This window comes from Melanostigma gelatinosum, assembly GCF_949748355.1.
Source record: "Melanostigma gelatinosum genome assembly, chromosome: 4".
NCBI classification, from domain to species: Eukaryota; Metazoa; Chordata; class Actinopteri; order Perciformes; family Zoarcidae; genus Melanostigma; species Melanostigma gelatinosum.
Window position 1 is genome coordinate 21,601,252 of NC_136637.1, and position 17,151 is coordinate 21,618,402.

The window sequence follows — 17,151 nt, forward strand, 5'->3', positions numbered from 1 at the left end:
TGGTTATTATGATTCCTATAAGCGCGAATTGTCCCCGACGAGTCAGCTCCTAGTTCGGTTCTCCGTCCTGTTTATTTGTATTGCCCGCAGAGCTGTAAAATAAACAGGATTATAGTCTGTTAAACTCCCAAACGTTTTGTAGCCATTGAAATGTATTCTGTCTCACAACAGAAACAAAGCTACTGTAAACATAACTTACATGTCAGCAGAGCAGAGGGGATATTTGTTTAAATAAAACCAATAAAAAACCAAACAACAAAAACAGTTTACTGGTAACCTTGTAGTACTGAGTTCTGTCCAGTAGGTGACGCCCAATCCCCAACACAAGTAGGTTACACCACAGCTCTGTATAATCCATATCTCCTGGACATAAAGTGATGTGAGATGTGTGGGAATTAGGTGCCACAATGATTCAAAAACTCAGTCGCTCGTCAATCCATGACACAAATGCAGTAGATTGAATATATAATTGTGAATATGTTGCTTTTTGTGATGCTGTTTTGATTGTCCAAATAGATGGAACCTGATGGGATACCCTGATCTGTGTTGTACGCTGCTGTAGGCGAGGCTATGTATTGTATGTCTGTTAATATCCTCAGTCACGCAGGTCATAGGTATATGCCACTCATCCAACCACTAGCCTCTATCACCTACCATGATGTCATGAGGTGGCAATAAATACAACATTATGTGATGTCTGCATTTTAATGCAATCAAATATGGTCTTTTATTTGCACCAGAATATCTACTTTAATGTGAATGCCATGTGTGTGATAGTGCACGCACATGGCACTGAAACCATGACATGTGTTGTTGTGTATACATGTGTATATATATATATATATCTTGGTAATCAGATCAGTAGATGTTGAGATATCTTGCTTAGGGCCGACTGACTGATATTATTTTCCTTAGATCCCGCTTCAAGTGTGGCACGAATATTGTTTGAAATTTGTCCCCGATCTTCGTCCAGTAAAGATTATGAGTGAGGTGGTGTCCACAAAGCCTCAGGAGGAATATGAGGACGACTTTGAGAAGGATCTGGACTGGCTGATCGGTGAGGAAAGTCGTAGTGAAGACCAGGTAAGCAATTTATATAAGATCATTGGACAGACTGATTGCATCTCTCCTTTGCACTTTCTTTTTTCATCTTCTTTGGTTTACAGTGTGAAGCTAAGTTTGTGCTGCCCCACTTACTGCAGACTTGGTGCTGCATGGGTCCCTGACCTTGCTCTGCAAATGTGTAACAGTGAGTAGGGTTCGAGTTACCTGACCTGGTAGGCTACATATACGTATGCATGTGAAACCCACTCTGTTGACATACAGTGACATACTTTCACTGTGCGCCACTAGATGCAATATTGATGAACACACGCATGTCTGTTATCAAACCAGCACGCCAATTACCTGCAAAGTGTTGCTGTTGCTCATTCATTCACCTGCAAACCTAATTGAGGAATGCAGCGGGTCTGCCTTTCCGCCCCACAGGGTCATGACTTTGGCGACATAGAAGCAGAAATTGACAAAGAACTGGAGGAGGATGACAAACAGAAAGGAAAGAAAAGAAAACCGAAAAGCCACAAGGAGGAGAAGAGAGGCAAGAAAACAGAGGATCTGGAAGAAGATGAAGAGAGGTGGCCCTCACCTATGGAGCCATTAGAGTATGACTCTGACAGAGACAGCCCAAATAAGTCATCACCTGTAGCCCCCCCACCTCCAGGGATGGATGACCAGACAGATGAGGAGAAGAAGTACATTCTGGAGAAGATCCAGCAGGCTAATCGAGACTTGCACGACCAAAAAGCTCCAGATATGACAAGGCGCCGGCGGCTGCATTTTAAAGAGGCGCTGGTGGACCTGGTGGTGCCTCCGCTGCAAAATGGAAACTCTGGTGAGGTGGAAGGGGTCCAGGGAAGCAAGGATTCAAAGGCAGAGACCGAAGTGTCAGGGAAGCTTTCCGAGCTTAAACTTTCCCCTCGGGAGGATAGCGTAGGATCTGGCAGGGCTGGGGAGACCAGTGAGGGAGGGGTAAAGGAGGGTAGAGTCCTTGTAGAAAAGGATGGTAAGTTTGATCTGGTCAGTCTGAAAGAGGTGGAAAGTCAAGGACTTCTCCCTCCTATAGCGAGTGACTTCTCAACCCCACGTCATCAGCAGCAGACTGTGAGCTCCAGTAAGACCCACAGGTCCTCCTCCTCTCCTCGTCCTGGTGCCGGCTCTTCCCCCTTCCAGCAAGGCATAGATCACCTCCGTGCCCCCAAACCTCCCGCTCAGCCCAGGAACAGGCCCAGCTCAGCCAGCCACAGTCAGAGAGGCAACCAAAGGAGAGGCAGCAAGCGGCGGGTGCAGTCGGCTGCCGGGAACCCCTGCCAGCCCACCTACACCCTTTCCCCGCAGCAGAAAGAGCTGCTGCAGAGGACCCAGGAGAGGAAGGAGAAACTGTCCAGAGAGGTAAACAAGAAGCGATATAGAGGTTAATAACACGTTTGTACATTCTGAAAAGTCAAAGAAGCATGTCTAACATTAAAACATTTCCACTTTGATTCTTGGTGTTCATCACTCTTGCTTCCCATGCCAGGAGGAGCAGAGGAAACTGGAGGAAGATGAGCAGAAGAGGCAGGAGAATGAGCTGGCGTTTAAGGCGTGGCTGCTGAGGAAGAGAGAGCAGTTTCAGGAGGAGAAACGGATCCAGCGAGCCCAGGAGATGGAGAAGATGAGTTCTAAGGTATCACCAAAAGGGGGCACTCTAATCTGACAAAGCATGGATGTAAAGAGCTGGTATAGCCTTTATACAGTATGCAGAGTCAGGGGTACCGCTGCAAGTCGGCTACATTAGAAATAATGCTTGCATATTTATGGTTTGACCAGTTATGTAATATTTTAGTGACTAGTTAGCTACTGTCCAGTATCTTGACACCCGTGCTGGAAGAAGTCAGATCTAAACTAGCAACAAGTAGCAATTGTACAAATACTCTGTTACCAATAAAAGCCATGCATTTCAAATATTAGTTAAGTAAATAAGTGGCAAAATATACTTAGAGTACCAAAAGAAAGGTATTCATTATGCATTATAGCCCATTTCAGAATCACATATATTAAATAACTGGATTCTAAGTGATGCTTTCATGCTGGTAAAATGTTGGGCTAATTTCAACCACTTTATATACTGCCCTGTAGCTTAATCCATAATCATACATCAACATTTATTTGTTGTTTTAAAGTTTGTATTAATAATCTAAACATGCACAGTAACTAAAGTTATCCCAAAGAAATATAGTGGACTAAACAATTGAATACAAAATTGGTTTCTAAATTGTAGTAAGTAGTAAATGTAAAATTAAAATACTCAAGTAAGTTGCAAGTACCTCACAATTGTAGTTAAGTACAATACTTTAGTAAATATACTTAGTTACATTCCACCAATGCTTGACACTAATGTAATTTTACTATCTATAATATAATTATTTATTTTATGTATTTATTTTTCAGGGACAATGCACACTAATTAACAGTTACACTGTAAGTGAGCCAGAGTTAGCCAGAGAGGCTAATTTCCATCTGCTGTCCCCGGCCAGATGTTTCAAGGCAGCCTAAAATAACAAAATCTCAAATTGAAACGGAGTTAAAATTCATAGAGAAACGGACAGCAACATATAGACAAAACCGAAACACAGCAACAGAAAAGTGTACGACATTAAAGCAGAGCAGACATAACAGGTTTCCGCATGCGTCACGCAGAACAGACCCACCTACAGGACAAGCACATGTAACACTGAAGCACTTCACATACACATCAAAACAAATGGAAAATAGCAACACTGATCAAGACAAATGCACATATAGGCAAAGCAAGCAGGCAGGACAGACAGTACATCAATGCTGGCACACCTGATTGGCAACAAGCCATTTCTTTAAGTGATCCTTGAATGTTTGGTACGTGTTTTGTGTGCGTATGTGTGGTGGCACAGCATTCCACGAGTGAGCTGCCTTCACAGAGAATGTAGATTTACTGAATGAGCTTGACCTATGTGGAATTTGTTGTTTTTAAATAAGCAGAAAGAGTCCAACGACTCGGAAGAGTCCTTCCGGCTGTGGCTTCAGAGGAAGCAGGAGCAGCAGCAGAAAGAGAGACAGCTGGTGGAGCTCAAGAGGCTGGAGGAGGACAGTGGTTACCTGCTACGCAGCCGCGAGGACTGTGAACGTGCCTTTAAACTGTGAGTTCACGTTTACATTTTCATTCACTTTAAAGTCCCAAATAATTGGCCAACTTTTCACAGTTTATCAATGTGACTCTCTTGCTGTTGTATCCTCACATATACAGAATACTGTTTGTTTTGGTTATATAGTAATAGACATAATAGCCTATTTGAACATTCACTTCGCATGTTAAGAAAGTCAATCCTTAGTTAGTAACACACCATTTCCACATGTGAAATCACAACACCTGTGAAATGGTTTCACACATTTTTAAATGACATGTTCATCTTAAAATTCACATGTGAAGTGAAACATTTCACATATTAAGGTTTGCCTTAACATGTGAAAAACGTGTCGTCTCTTACCAAATGTGAATTTCAAGATAATTTCTAAATTTCAAATTTGGTTTGACGTGTGAAATCCCATCATCATCCTCTCCATCCTCAGGTGGCTGAAGCGGAAACGGGCGGAGAAGCGCGCGGAGCAGCAGGCGGCTCGAGAGCGCTCCCGCAGGTTGGTGCTGGAGGAACGCCGCGCGCGACGCATGAGGGACCTGCTGTGTTCCGTCAATGAAACCAAGCCATTCCGATTCACCGAACAGCTGGCCTACCGCTTCTGAACCAAACCAAAACAACGTGTCTGCTGGATTCACACATCACTGCACGTGACCGTCGTCAAAAACCACAGACTGGGCAGCACGAGATTTGGTGTGGAACAGAAGAGTTTATTCTGTGTTCAGTCGTTGCTAGGGTTTGGTTTTAGCACTTCTATTTCTGTGCTGTGTTAAGTCACATTTCCAAAAAGAAAACGTTTACCACAGTGACCACAGTGTGATACAAATGTATTGAGTACATTTTTTTTTTTTTTTACTGTATTTAACGCTGTCTAGTGGCAACTGCACTTTACTTTAAATGGAGCTCTTCATAAACAACAGGGCTTTGCTGCTTAAATACACAAGCTGAACCACTTACGGCATGACTTGTGTGGTTACATAGTTATTACAGGTTTTCAACAGGTTACTTAAATAAATGAAACTGTAAAGGAATGAAGTATGTATATGCAAGAATAAAACTGAACTCAGATATCCAAAATCAAAGATAATATCTAGTCTCATATCAAGATATGGATATATTGCCCAATCCTAACAAGTAATTTATCAGTTTCTTCATTTTAAAAGGCATTCTTATTTGATACAAAAACGTCGTTTAATTTCATGACGTGAAAGCATAAAATAAAAATACTAAATACAGATGTGAAATTTCATATTTTTAATAGGCATGTACACATACATTTTGGTGTGTTACAGCATTTCAGAATTCAATATCAGTGAAACAAAAGTGGCCAACCTCATAAAATGACAGGATGAAGGTTCTGGTTGGCAGTTTGAATCTATGTAGGAAAAGAAAGCTACTCTTTGTTCGTTTCCTTCCATTGGATTTACAGTGCAAGACTCGGCCGCTCATCTGTATCATCGACACAAACATCACGAAATAAAAGATAGACACAAATACGTATTCCTTGAAACAGGAATGATTGACATCTTTTCTGAAAAAAGTTCCTCATATTAAATGCAGACAGTTACGACAGCAGCCGTCTATTATTCAAAACACATAAATAAAAGTAAAACATAAACACCATGAACATGGTAACCAGTATATTCTGCTCTGTGTGCCCAGAAAAGAGGGGATTGATTCATTGCGCCAACAACAAGAGGACAAGTGGACAAAGTAGTAGACAGAAGACATTCTCAGTTTCAGACTTGACACACAGAGACGGACAGAGTGCATGATCATTAAATATTCAGCATATTAGAACATATCTCTTTCTTAAACTCTTTGTACGAGTGCTATTTGAAAATCAGGTACCATTATAAAAACAGTGCACCGCTTAGGTTGAACATAGTTGTTACTGGCTCTATTAGTAACAACATATGTAACGGTACCATTTGGGAATTATTTTTGAACTACTGCCACTGAAACTAAGGTATACTTGTGTTCATGAATAAAACCCATTAGATATGTTGTCCGGAACAAGAACAAGCACAAAAAGTAAATTGCCGTTCTTCTCTTTGGATTCTTCACAGTTCAGTGAGAGTACAGATCAGTCTTACATGGAACAGCTTCTTACCAGGTACCACAAAACAAAGTGAATTGGGTTTTTAGAAGCCGTCACTGGAGGGAAAGACGAAGAACAAAAGGTAAACTCAAGTACTTTTGTGTAGAGAAACATTCAAAAAAAATGCGACTGAGAACACAAAAATGACATTATTAATCTTGCACTTCAAACAGTACAAAAATAGAAAAGTTCCCATCCAAAGGTCGATTCAATAAATAGTTAAAATATATAGAAGGATTTGATGGAAGCGGATGGACGGAAGCAGTTTTGCTTCAGCTCCTACAGTTCATCTTTAGGGTTGATGTTGAGGCCTTGACCCCACACAGACTGTGTGTCCAACGCCTGGATCACCTCGTCCGCCTGCAGTCTCTCCTAGGAGAGAAGAAGAAGAAGAAGTTAGGATTACAGCCTCGCCGTTGTATACCTCCGCCAACCAGTCACGTTGCAGTTCACATTTCAGGGATTGGTCTACAAAAATAAGTCCTCCCTGCAGCAGATGGGTATGTCATCAGTTTGTATTTGATTGTAACCCAAAGCATCATCCCCGTCATAACTACCTGTCATTTCCTTTCAAAGAAGATGAACCTAGAAGCAAATGGTGATAATAGTTCTTTAACTGAAACATTAGCTGACCAGTTCTCTGAAGAGCGGGTCCAGGGTGAACCACAAAGCGACAGCACACCTCTGCCCGCTGGTAACGGCCTTCACGCCGTGTGGATTCTCCCCTCCTGACGAGAAACCCACCATCCTGCCACATAAGGGCTTCACTGATGCCTGGAGAGCACGGAGGAGACGGAGCAGGAACGGAGGTGAGGTTAAAGAACACCATTATCTGTTCATGTTAGTATATTAGGAAGACCAACACATTTACATTCAGCTTGGTTGTTCAAGCAGGTATTTGTCCTGCTGGAGGGTCCTAGAGTGTAATCTCAAGTGAGCATCAAAGCCATAAACTGTACAGCAAATCTCACACTTACCGTGACTGTTTTGGCATCCATTTCCGTGAATATGAACTCCCCTCCTTCAAAATCTCCGTTTAGATATAACAGTGCACTGAAAGTTAAAAAAAGCAAAGGAGAGATCAGTCCAGACTCAATATTACATTTAAGAGATATATGAGTGACCGTTATTCATCTGTTACTATCTAATACAGCAAAGTAGGCTTGTAGTTTGTTATTAATCGTGTTGACAACGGGAGGCTCGTGCCTGTAGTCTCTGTATGTGTACGCTGGTGGTTCCTTCCAGCACTCATTGGCCTCGGGGTCCAGCAGACAGTTGTCAGCATGGATGGGATGGCTCAGGTCATTCCTGTGATCTTGCTGGCCTGTGAACAACCAACACGCAAATGAATCATTTAATATAAATACATGTATAAAAAAAAAAACACATCTTCTGCACTTTGCTGGGGTTTTCCTCCTGGGTTAGTTTTGTTTAAGTCTACCCAATCATGCAGTAGACTGTGAACTATGATCATTTCCTAATCCTACTGTTGGAGTTCTCTTCCTGACAAACGTTTTGACTGTAATTATTCAAGTACATTCAAGGAACTTGAGCTAAATCCGAGAGACTTTAAATTACTTCTTTTTTTAAAAACTTTGAATTCAATATCGAATGACGGTACATGTGTTTCGGTGTCAAGTGAAGTATGTTTCTGTGGGTGAGTGACCTGTGATGGCTGTCCGGCACACCAGGTGTGTGTAGGAGAAGTGCAGGGTGGAGTTGAGCAGGAAGTAAGACTCGATAACATGCCTCGCTCGCTCGCTGATGTCGTAGAACAGGCGAGCGCTCCTCATCGGCACTCTGCCCTCATAGCCGTACTGCAGGGAAGAAAAAAACAAAAGGGCCACTGTAATAAATCAAGAAAGATACTATACAGGCAAAACGGTCCATTGTGACACATTTTATTGCGCGCTGTATATGATAAAGCTACTGACGTAATAATCCTGATCCCCTGGTTTGAATTTTGACATTAAATAATTGTTGCCCAGACAGTTTCTTGCAACCTGGACAATGAGAGATGGACTCATTGGTTCATCCTTAGCGGTGAGTGTACCTGCAGGGTTTTGAGTACAGTGGCTCCTTCAAACTTCTCATTGGGAGTGTGTGGAGACATCCTCCCTCTGTAACCGTCTCCTGCCACGGTGACAGCCTTCAAGACAAGAAAAAACAAAAGCCAGAATTAAGCTTCAAAAGTTAAGATGTGAAAATCATTACGTTGTAAATGTTGCGTCATGTCCCTACGTGAGCCAGGCGTCTGAGGTCTGAACACTCCTCCTCGGACATCACATGGTCCAGCAGCACCCGCTGGGTCCCGTTCAAGGCCGCAGAGTTCTGCACCAGCTGCACGTTGTCATACACCAAGGGGCCGCCTACACAGATCACACAGCGGCATTTTAGGAATGCGACATGTTATCTCAGAGAAGACTGAACTGAACACTCATAACTTTCCTTTAACTGTTCTGCTTCATCGCAGTGACGGTGTACCTTCTTTGAGTTGCTGTGGAGCAGCGACAGTGCCGTTCTTTTTCTCTGAAATGGGAACGTACTCCATCCAGCCGTCTGTCCCGGAGGGAATCCTGGAAGAACAGAGAACAGAGAAGGCATTTTGATATTAGTGGCCACAACTATGACTTTAAACTTTATACCTGCAATAACTGATTTTACTGGCCACCTGAGGGAAGCACAAACAAGCAAACTGTCTACCAACTGAGTTGAAAATGCAACAACATTGTAATGTTTTTAATAGAGGTAACACTCCTGTAAACACACTTGCACTTTATGTATGTATCTGTATGTATCTGTGTATGTATTTGTGGATATATTTTTTCTTTTATTTTCCATTTTAACTTCTTTATTTTCTATTTGAACTTCTTTAAAAAAGCCTCCTGTGGACAGGTGTTGTAAATTAGCATTTCGCTACAAACAGTTAACACAGTCCATCTGGGCTTTGTGCATAAATGTATGTTACAATTCTAATGCTACTGTGATGTCCACGTCAAATAAAATAAACATAACATAACATAACGCTGACATATTGAGTTGATTGAGTGAACTTGTCAGCAAAGTTGACGAGCAACATGATCATTCATTTGGAGTCATGTTTCCAACCACCTCATGAATGTCAGTCGGATATTTATTCTCCTTTCACTCTGTTTCTGTCTCCAACAACCTCTGAGGGAAGTATGTGTCTTCTGAGCTTCTAAATGCTCCACTGTGTCACCAGTTGGTCGCCAACTGTGTCTGCTTGTTGTTTGGTGCTGAGCAGGTCGCATGCAGTTTTTAGCTGAAAACACTCCAGGTAATGAGATGTTAAACTACAGTAATATATAGTTTTACAGATGCAGATATCGCTCACCTGTTTGAGTCCTCTCTTCCACCTGTGCTGCTCCAGTAATTCTGCAAGAAAGACAAAGGAGCAATTTGTAATCTGAACATTACTTACTTTAAAAAAAGTAATTAAAAACACAAAAAAGACACCAGACCAGTGGGACTGATTTGAGTAGTTTCTTAAATGCTGCGTACATGTGAAATATGATATTTGTCAAAGTGGCCAGCCGGTGTCGCTGTTGGCCGAGAGGACAGTGGACGGCGGCAGTGCCAGACACCTGTTACCCTGCTTTGAGTCATCCAGCAACAGGGGCACATGAATGCATTTACACACCCAGCAGGAGACCTGCTCTGCATCAGACACACCAGGACTGGCTTACGAATAACCGGCCGTTAAATTACACAACACCTCTTTCCATTTCTAGGCAAAACCAAGAATTAAAGGGCACCGGTCTGTCAATAAATACTTGCAGTCTGCTTTGAGTTCATAGTAACACATGAAAAGCAAACAAGAGTTGTTGTGGTGCATTCTGTTAACTCACCCCTTCCATAAATTCCACACCCATGGTTTTGCTGCCAATCAGAAGGAGCTCCAGTTCCTGTCTGTGCCTCCTCAGGTACCATGCAGCTTCCTGGGAACACAAACACACCGAAGGTTTACAGTTTCCTGAGTCATTACGGGAATTCTAAACACACGCTTTTGTCCTTGACATATGTTTAGGAGGGGAATAACTGCAGAAAAGAGAGAGAAATACATGATATATTTAAACAGTACTATCACGAAATATTCCACATTCAGGCCAATGATTGAGCTGATTTTAAATCACAGCATTGTTTTCATGCTCACAGTTACAGCAAAGATACAAGTATTGGTGGTTTAATATTGACCTGTCATGTATCAAAGCTCATCACCATAACTTTTTCTAAATCCTACAGTGACAGTGTGCTCCCGTCCTCACCCTTTCACCGCAAATAGAGGGAACCACAATCAGTCTTTCCCTCGGCTCAGTGCCGGGACTAATGGAGTGCGACGGCCTCTCTTTTTCCCCTGTGTCTTCTCTGAAGGACATTTTCACGACATTTCCTGCCAAGTAAAAACTTGATTGGAAGCAGAAATATGCTGCTTCACGAGCCTTGGTTCATACAGTAACAGTTGGTGCTGCTCTTGGCTTTGCATTAAGGTGGATTGGTTCACATCAATAGGATTGAGGCCAATACTGGTATTGATATATTTAAGTTAAAAACAAATGTGATCATGATATATTGGCTGATATATATTATTTTGTAAATAAACACAAAACATGACCATTTTCCATTAAATGGGGTTATTAAAGCTCTATGACCAAGACATGTAGTGAGCGGGACATTTTACGGAGGAAAATTGAACTTGTCAGTGCTCTCTGGTGGACAACACTATGTAATGGAAACACCGTTAACTACCCCATACTTACTGTCAAAGGCGCTCATTATGAATTAAAAAAAAATATATAACAGCAAACAACTATTTTTCATGTAAAGATATAGTAGAGTAATGTCTGCCAGAGGCTATTGAAATGCTCCCAATTTCGTATTTAGCACCTTTAATACAGATATTTGCAGCATGCTAATATCAGCTGATCCACTGGTTGCGTATGCATCGAGTATGTGCAAAAGAAAGAGACATTGTGTACGAGCAGTTTTGTCTGTATAACTACAACTGAGTGTAAATGTTCTATAAGACTACATACGGTCCTGTTCTCCAGTATTTCTTGTTAGATTTGAAGCCACAATGATGAATATTATGAAACTTGAACATTCAGTAGCGTTTTTGTTGTTGTTCAAAAAACAGAAGATCCTTTTCCAGCCCCCTTAATACAAACAGCTCTCAAATTGTCCCAGAGACTTCTGTGGGCACTCTGACATGACTTTCCCTCCTCCTCCACCATTCCTGAAAGCAGGATTCTTTGGCAGGGAGGCAGGACGGGCCTGGCACTCAGATCTAGGACTCTGTAAATGAGCTCCCCGAGGCCAGAGGGAGGGAGAGAGAGAGAGAGAGAGAGAGAGGGCGCAGAGAGGAGAGGCGATCTGTGGGCCAACGACTGTACTGTGAACTGATGGGACTGGAAATACTGGAGGGCTAGAAAAATGTAAGCTATGAGTAGAAAAACATAAGCTGCAACATGTCGGCTTCTCTTTATCACACACACACACACACACACACACACACACAGGCACAGTCCTGCTGGGAGCCTCGCTCGCTATAATGAGTCGCAGGCTTTCAGGAAAAAGAGGTTTTGTAATTGAGACTTGAACAAGGAGCTTCTTGACTTTCCAAAGCAGCTGATCAGAGTTTTAGGGAGACCTAATTCTTGAGGCTGAAGTGGCTGATGGGTAGCCAGACTTAGCAAATAGAATTTTCTCCAGTGGGCAGACATTCAGCCTTTAATCAGTCAGAGTGTTGTGAATACCAGCGGGCAAGGACATAATAAAGAGCACAGCCAGAGGAAGAAATATGTGGTTGTAAACGCATTGACGTAGCAAAATGAGCTGAATACTTCCAGCTGGATGAAGAACATTTACAAGTGAAAAGCAAACTTCAAGAGGCAATAGCCGCCAAGCAGCGATTAGCAAGTTCATCCAAGAAATACAGCAGACTGCTGTAGACTGCAGACTGCTGCCCCCTCTCTCCTCCTTTTCCCTCATATTCACTCTTCCTCCGAAGGTATATAACTGGAGACTATGCTATCCTTAATGATATTTGAAGTTCTCCCAACTATTACATCAACTAAATCAAAAGAGAACAAGCTTGTATTTCTAAAGGAAACATAAGAAAGAGGCACAAAAGAAACCATCCTGACTGGAAACATTACGAATTGGAATGGGATGTGCACGGCTTAGGACAGACGCATCTACCGAGCATGAGGGATACTGGGGAGGCGAGGTGCCTGTGCAGACCCCAGAGGATATTAAATGATGCCGGCAATGCCCGTTCACCCTGCTGCCATCTGGGTGAGACACAAAATACAAAAGTATCCGCTGTCGAGCCACCAGAATACAGAGCAGACTGTTGGACTCCCCAACTCCTCCTCCATACTGCACCATGACAAATAGTTTTGTAGCATAAAGGGACTACTATGTGCAAGCCTGTGTTGCAGAATAACAATAAGTGAACCTTGAACCCTTTAAGTTGTGGCACCTAAAATCTCGAGCAGCTTTCCATGTTGTGCCCGATTCTGCAGATCATTTTAATATTTGAAGTTTGGTCCATTAGTTTTAATCTGTAAATCTTTCTGTCTTTGCAAACCAACGTTTATACTGTCGACCTTAAAAATCCTCACGATGAGATTGCCCTTCAAAGTTAATAAAATCTCTGTAAAAAAAAGAAGAAATTACAGATAAATTCACCAAACCATCCATCCTTGTATTTCCTGTATCTTTCACTCTCAGCCTCCAAACCCTCTGCCCCTCCGCATCCCTCGAGAACAGCAGACGCTCACCTCGCTCGGCTTGCCATCGTGTCCCAGCATCTCTCTGTAGTAATCCACGTTGTGCGTCATGGACTCCTCTCCCTCGTGGAATAACAGGTAGGTCACGGAGGACTGGAGAGCCTCCTGCAGCCGGTCCACTGCAGAGAGAGACAGACAGCAGTTTAAGTGGTTTCTCTTTGTGGTTTACACAATCAATGGTGACCTGTGGAGTCTTTGACCTCTGGTCGTGCTGTGGATCAACAGAGCGGCATTGGGTTTCTGCTGAGTCATCTATTGGATGGACTGGATGACCAGTGTGTGTGTGTGTATGTGTGTGTGTGTGTGTGAAATGTGGAAATGTATTTATCATGGCTCACATTCCCAACGCATTACCACAATGGAGCAAAAGCTGCACTCTGGTTGACGTCGTGGAAAAATGATACGACGAGGAGAAGTCTCCTTGAGAGGAGAAGTCAGTGATGAAGTGAGACAAACATACAACAGGACCGTCCTACGGTCTTCCAGAGATACACATACGCAGACACACTTTTATATTTATGTTCAAACACAGATCCACAAAGACGGCGGTAACCACACACACACCTTATGCTCGACACACGCACACACACACACACACGCGCACACACACACACACACACACACACACACACACACACACACTCTTTAGTAGCTTGTAAAGTCCCAGGACTAACGTAAGACTTCCTGTCTTGGCCTAAGCTGAGGCTGTCAGCTGTGTGTTCCCTGGTCAATAAGAGTCTGGAGAATTGAGCTCAGACAAACTTCATTGGGGATTTATTCAGGAAGCGTAAGAAGCGAAAGCACAATCCTGCTTTAACGGCTTACAGCCCACAGTGTTGCTGGGTATTGAAGTACTAAAATGACTGACTTGTGAGAGAAAAAGCTGGTACTTGAAATAAGAAGTAAAAATGCTAAAAAAATACATTCTAACTATGCTAGATATAGATGAACCTGGCGCACTGTTTGAAAAATGAGAAGTAGTTTTGTGATCCATGTTTAAAACCTGACTGCCAACAAGTAAATCATACACTGCCTTGATTTTGAAGTAGGCAACACACAAGTGATTAAAGAAGTACTTATTTAACATAATTACTGTGGATTCAAGATTAAGGTACATTCAAAAAAATTCCTCTGCAGGAATGCAGCAACCTACCAGTATGTTTTGTTCCACATTAAAACGGTCAGAACACAGAGAAATGGAAAGCAATGTAAGGTTTTCTGAAGCATACGGCTAGCAATTCATACGATTGAAACTTTTTCAACCTTTCTTAAAATATATCTTGCTTTAATTAACTAAAAAAGACTGATGATACTGAATTTACAAGCAAATTACACCAGCACTGGCTTTCATGTTTCCTGTGAATCCGCAGTTATTGAAAAGGAGGACTGCCAGTAGCAACAGAATGCAAAAATATAGAAAAGATATGGCTGAAAAATAGAGAATATTATAATTGGTATTGATATCAGTAAAACAACTAAACAAAGAATGCAACTGAAAAAACAGAAGCAGATTAGTGATTTCATAAGCAGTGATACGAGCTGAGTCTTTTCACTTTACAATACAGCAGAATAACCGACTCACAGAGACTCTTCTTATGAACTGAAGACTCTTCAGGCTTCCACAGACTTACGATCACAGACAAGAAGACCGACAGACAGATAAACACAGACACCCAGCAGCGGCTGTTAGAAATCACAGCCTGCGTCTCAGTGTGTTTGCGCAGATCCAATGATCCACTTTGCTTTATTGCAGCCACATGCTTACGGGTCATTAACTATAATCTGGTGATCTCACAACCACTCCGCACACTGTCTTTCCCAACTACGCTTTCTTGTTGTGCAAACACTCTTGTCTAGGAGGGTTTTTCTCTACTTCAACAAAAACAGAAGACAAGACACACACACACACACACACACACACCTGAGAGCTCCTACATCAGACCGGATACGCCCATATCAAAGACAATGTAATTCTTGTGAAACAATGAGAAACTCTAAACGGGGTGCGGCCAACAGTCGATCGGCTCGGCCCGTCTGCGGCTCTTTGTGGTCACGGTGACTTCTTGTACATGCACGGATGCAAGTGTTTGACCGATGGGTGCATACACCTTCTCTGTTCATAATTACACGAAGCATAGTCAGATAGACGTCATGGTGAGGAAGAGTTTTGTTGAAAAGTTAAATCAGTAAGGTCTGAATAAGTCTTACATTCCTTGAACAACTTACCGTGGAAGAAGGCAAACTGAAGGTAGTCGTAGTGCAGAGGCAGGTAGTTCTCCATCGGGGAGAGGCGGCCCGGCCGGGTGGCGAGGTCCCGGACGCACTCGTGTTCACAGTGCAGCACCTGAGTGAAGTGATCTAAAACAAAATCAGATCAGTTGTCAGATCATCGGCTTCACTTTGAGATCGTTAGCCGCTTCTTAAATGTTGCATTTGGATTCTTATTTCATTGAGTTTTTGGTTTCGGGGCTAGATACCCGTGTTCCCGATATCGATATGACTGAGGTGAGGATACGATTTTACAGAAAACAGCAGAGTAGAGCATTGAGGTTATGAAACAACAGTTCTTATAAATTTTTGAGTCCTCAAACAGCTTTACAATCCTCTTTATCTATAGGAGGAAAATCTCCCCTCAACAAACTTTAATAGTAGAAAAAAGGAAGACAGACTTCCTCCAGGATGGGCAGACATGCAGTCTTTGCCAGAAAAGATTTTTTATTGGTTGATTAACTAAAACAACCAGAACAGTGGCCACCAGCTCCCGTTACAGCGTTTGTACTACAGTTACACGTAGTTTACTGCATGCCGAACACCAGTGGGCATATTGAGTCAGTTATAGGACTGTGTGATCTGTTGCAAATGTAATGCACCAATGCAATATGGTCACTATTCCAGTTTGGTCCCCTGCCCACAGCCATTAACTCTGCTGAGATCATTGGTAGAATATCAGCCCAGGGCTAAAGGACCACTGGAAATACAGCTGGAAATAATCAATAACTTGTTAACATTACAGTTGTCAGAGAAACTACCGTACTAGCAGCTGATCTCCAGCTTATTATATTGATTTCATTCAACAGACAAACCCGTTTGGCGTCAAGGCTACATCACTTGGCCGATGAAGTGTAGTCATCGTCTGTTTACGATATAGATCCCCATTGAATATGAGAGCACCATTATTTGTTCCTACGCTGAAAATAATACGAACTTTGTATAAAACAGATATTGAAAGTTGCTCTTTACGTGTCTTTCGTTCCCTGTTGTCCCGTTTTAGAGAAGGGTCTGGTATTTGTGTGAAAAAAAAAACCTGGAGTGAGTTCAACTTGAGGAGCTGTATCAAATCAAATACAGCATGTCCAACATCATGTTATTCCCTGTTGCTGTGGAGTAAATTAACTAAATGTTGTTCCCCTCTGAACAGTAAAGTGCTTTCATGCCTTTGTCTTCCCCGCAGGACCAACAAACAGGATTCATCACCACCTGAGGAACAACGGAGGCGCTACATATTACTTCCTTATGTCGAGCCCCAAGAGAAGAACCGTCAGAGTGGATGAAAGCATGGTTGTGTGTGTGTGTGTGTGTGTGTGTGTGTGTTTTGAGCGTGATTGTAAAGTGAGGTCACTCTTGAGTAGCTGCAGCGCTACTTTCTTCACCCAGACAGCAGAGTTGTGGTATTTTTCAATCTCTTCAAGAGTCTCAGAGGAGCAGAAATATGAAATGTGTTAAGCCAGAATCAAGCAGGACCGTAACGCAGTTTATTTTTTTCTTAACAAAATAAAATCACGACACGAGGAAGTCATTCAAGCGTCTACTGGAGTGGTGCTATGGAAAATAATCCCCCGATTTGAAGTAAAACAAAGCGCGGCCAAAACTAATTTGCCGGCTTTTCTGTGTTTATGCAAGCTGGCCATACATATTTGAGACAAAGCACACTAGTCAGCAATTAAGCTGCGGCTACCGCACAAAACCCACCTCAACTTGCAGAGAGAAAGGTCTGACTCGTGTCATCAGAAGCACCACTGACCACAGTAGA

At 42.4% G+C, this 17,151-nt stretch overlaps 2 protein-coding genes across 2 annotated transcripts in view; one reads left to right on the forward strand and one right to left on the reverse strand.

Moving 5' to 3' along the window:
- Positions 1-981: 981 nt before the first annotated feature.
- On the forward strand, positions 982-4,813 carry ccdc181 (coiled-coil domain containing 181; the record flags this gene model as incomplete). The annotated part of the gene is made up of 5 exons (XM_079267559.1): positions 982-1,083; positions 1,489-2,448; positions 2,576-2,722; positions 4,054-4,211; positions 4,642-4,813. The coding sequence occupies 5 exons, from the start codon at positions 982-984 to the stop codon at positions 4,811-4,813; spliced, it is 1,539 nt and encodes a 512-aa protein (XP_079123685.1).
- Positions 4,814-5,447: 634 nt separating this feature from the next.
- The window catches only part of p3h2 (prolyl 3-hydroxylase 2), a 45,572-nt gene continuing 33,868 nt past the window's right edge, over positions 5,448-17,151 (reverse strand). Inside the window, exons 4-15 of the mRNA XM_079267879.1 lie at positions 15,348-15,479; positions 13,113-13,240; positions 10,179-10,268; positions 9,665-9,705; positions 8,794-8,885; positions 8,551-8,678; positions 8,363-8,458; positions 7,976-8,126; positions 7,516-7,633; positions 7,287-7,362; positions 6,943-7,083; positions 5,448-6,681 (exon numbers count right to left, since the gene is read on the reverse strand). Of these exons, the coding sequence (XP_079124005.1) occupies positions 6,589-6,681; positions 6,943-7,083; positions 7,287-7,362; positions 7,516-7,633; positions 7,976-8,126; positions 8,363-8,458; positions 8,551-8,678; positions 8,794-8,885; positions 9,665-9,705; positions 10,179-10,268; positions 13,113-13,240; positions 15,348-15,479 (1,286 nt within the window). The 3' untranslated portion in view covers positions 5,448-6,588. The remainder of the gene's footprint in view (positions 6,682-6,942; positions 7,084-7,286; positions 7,363-7,515; positions 7,634-7,975; positions 8,127-8,362; positions 8,459-8,550; positions 8,679-8,793; positions 8,886-9,664; positions 9,706-10,178; positions 10,269-13,112; positions 13,241-15,347; positions 15,480-17,151) is intronic.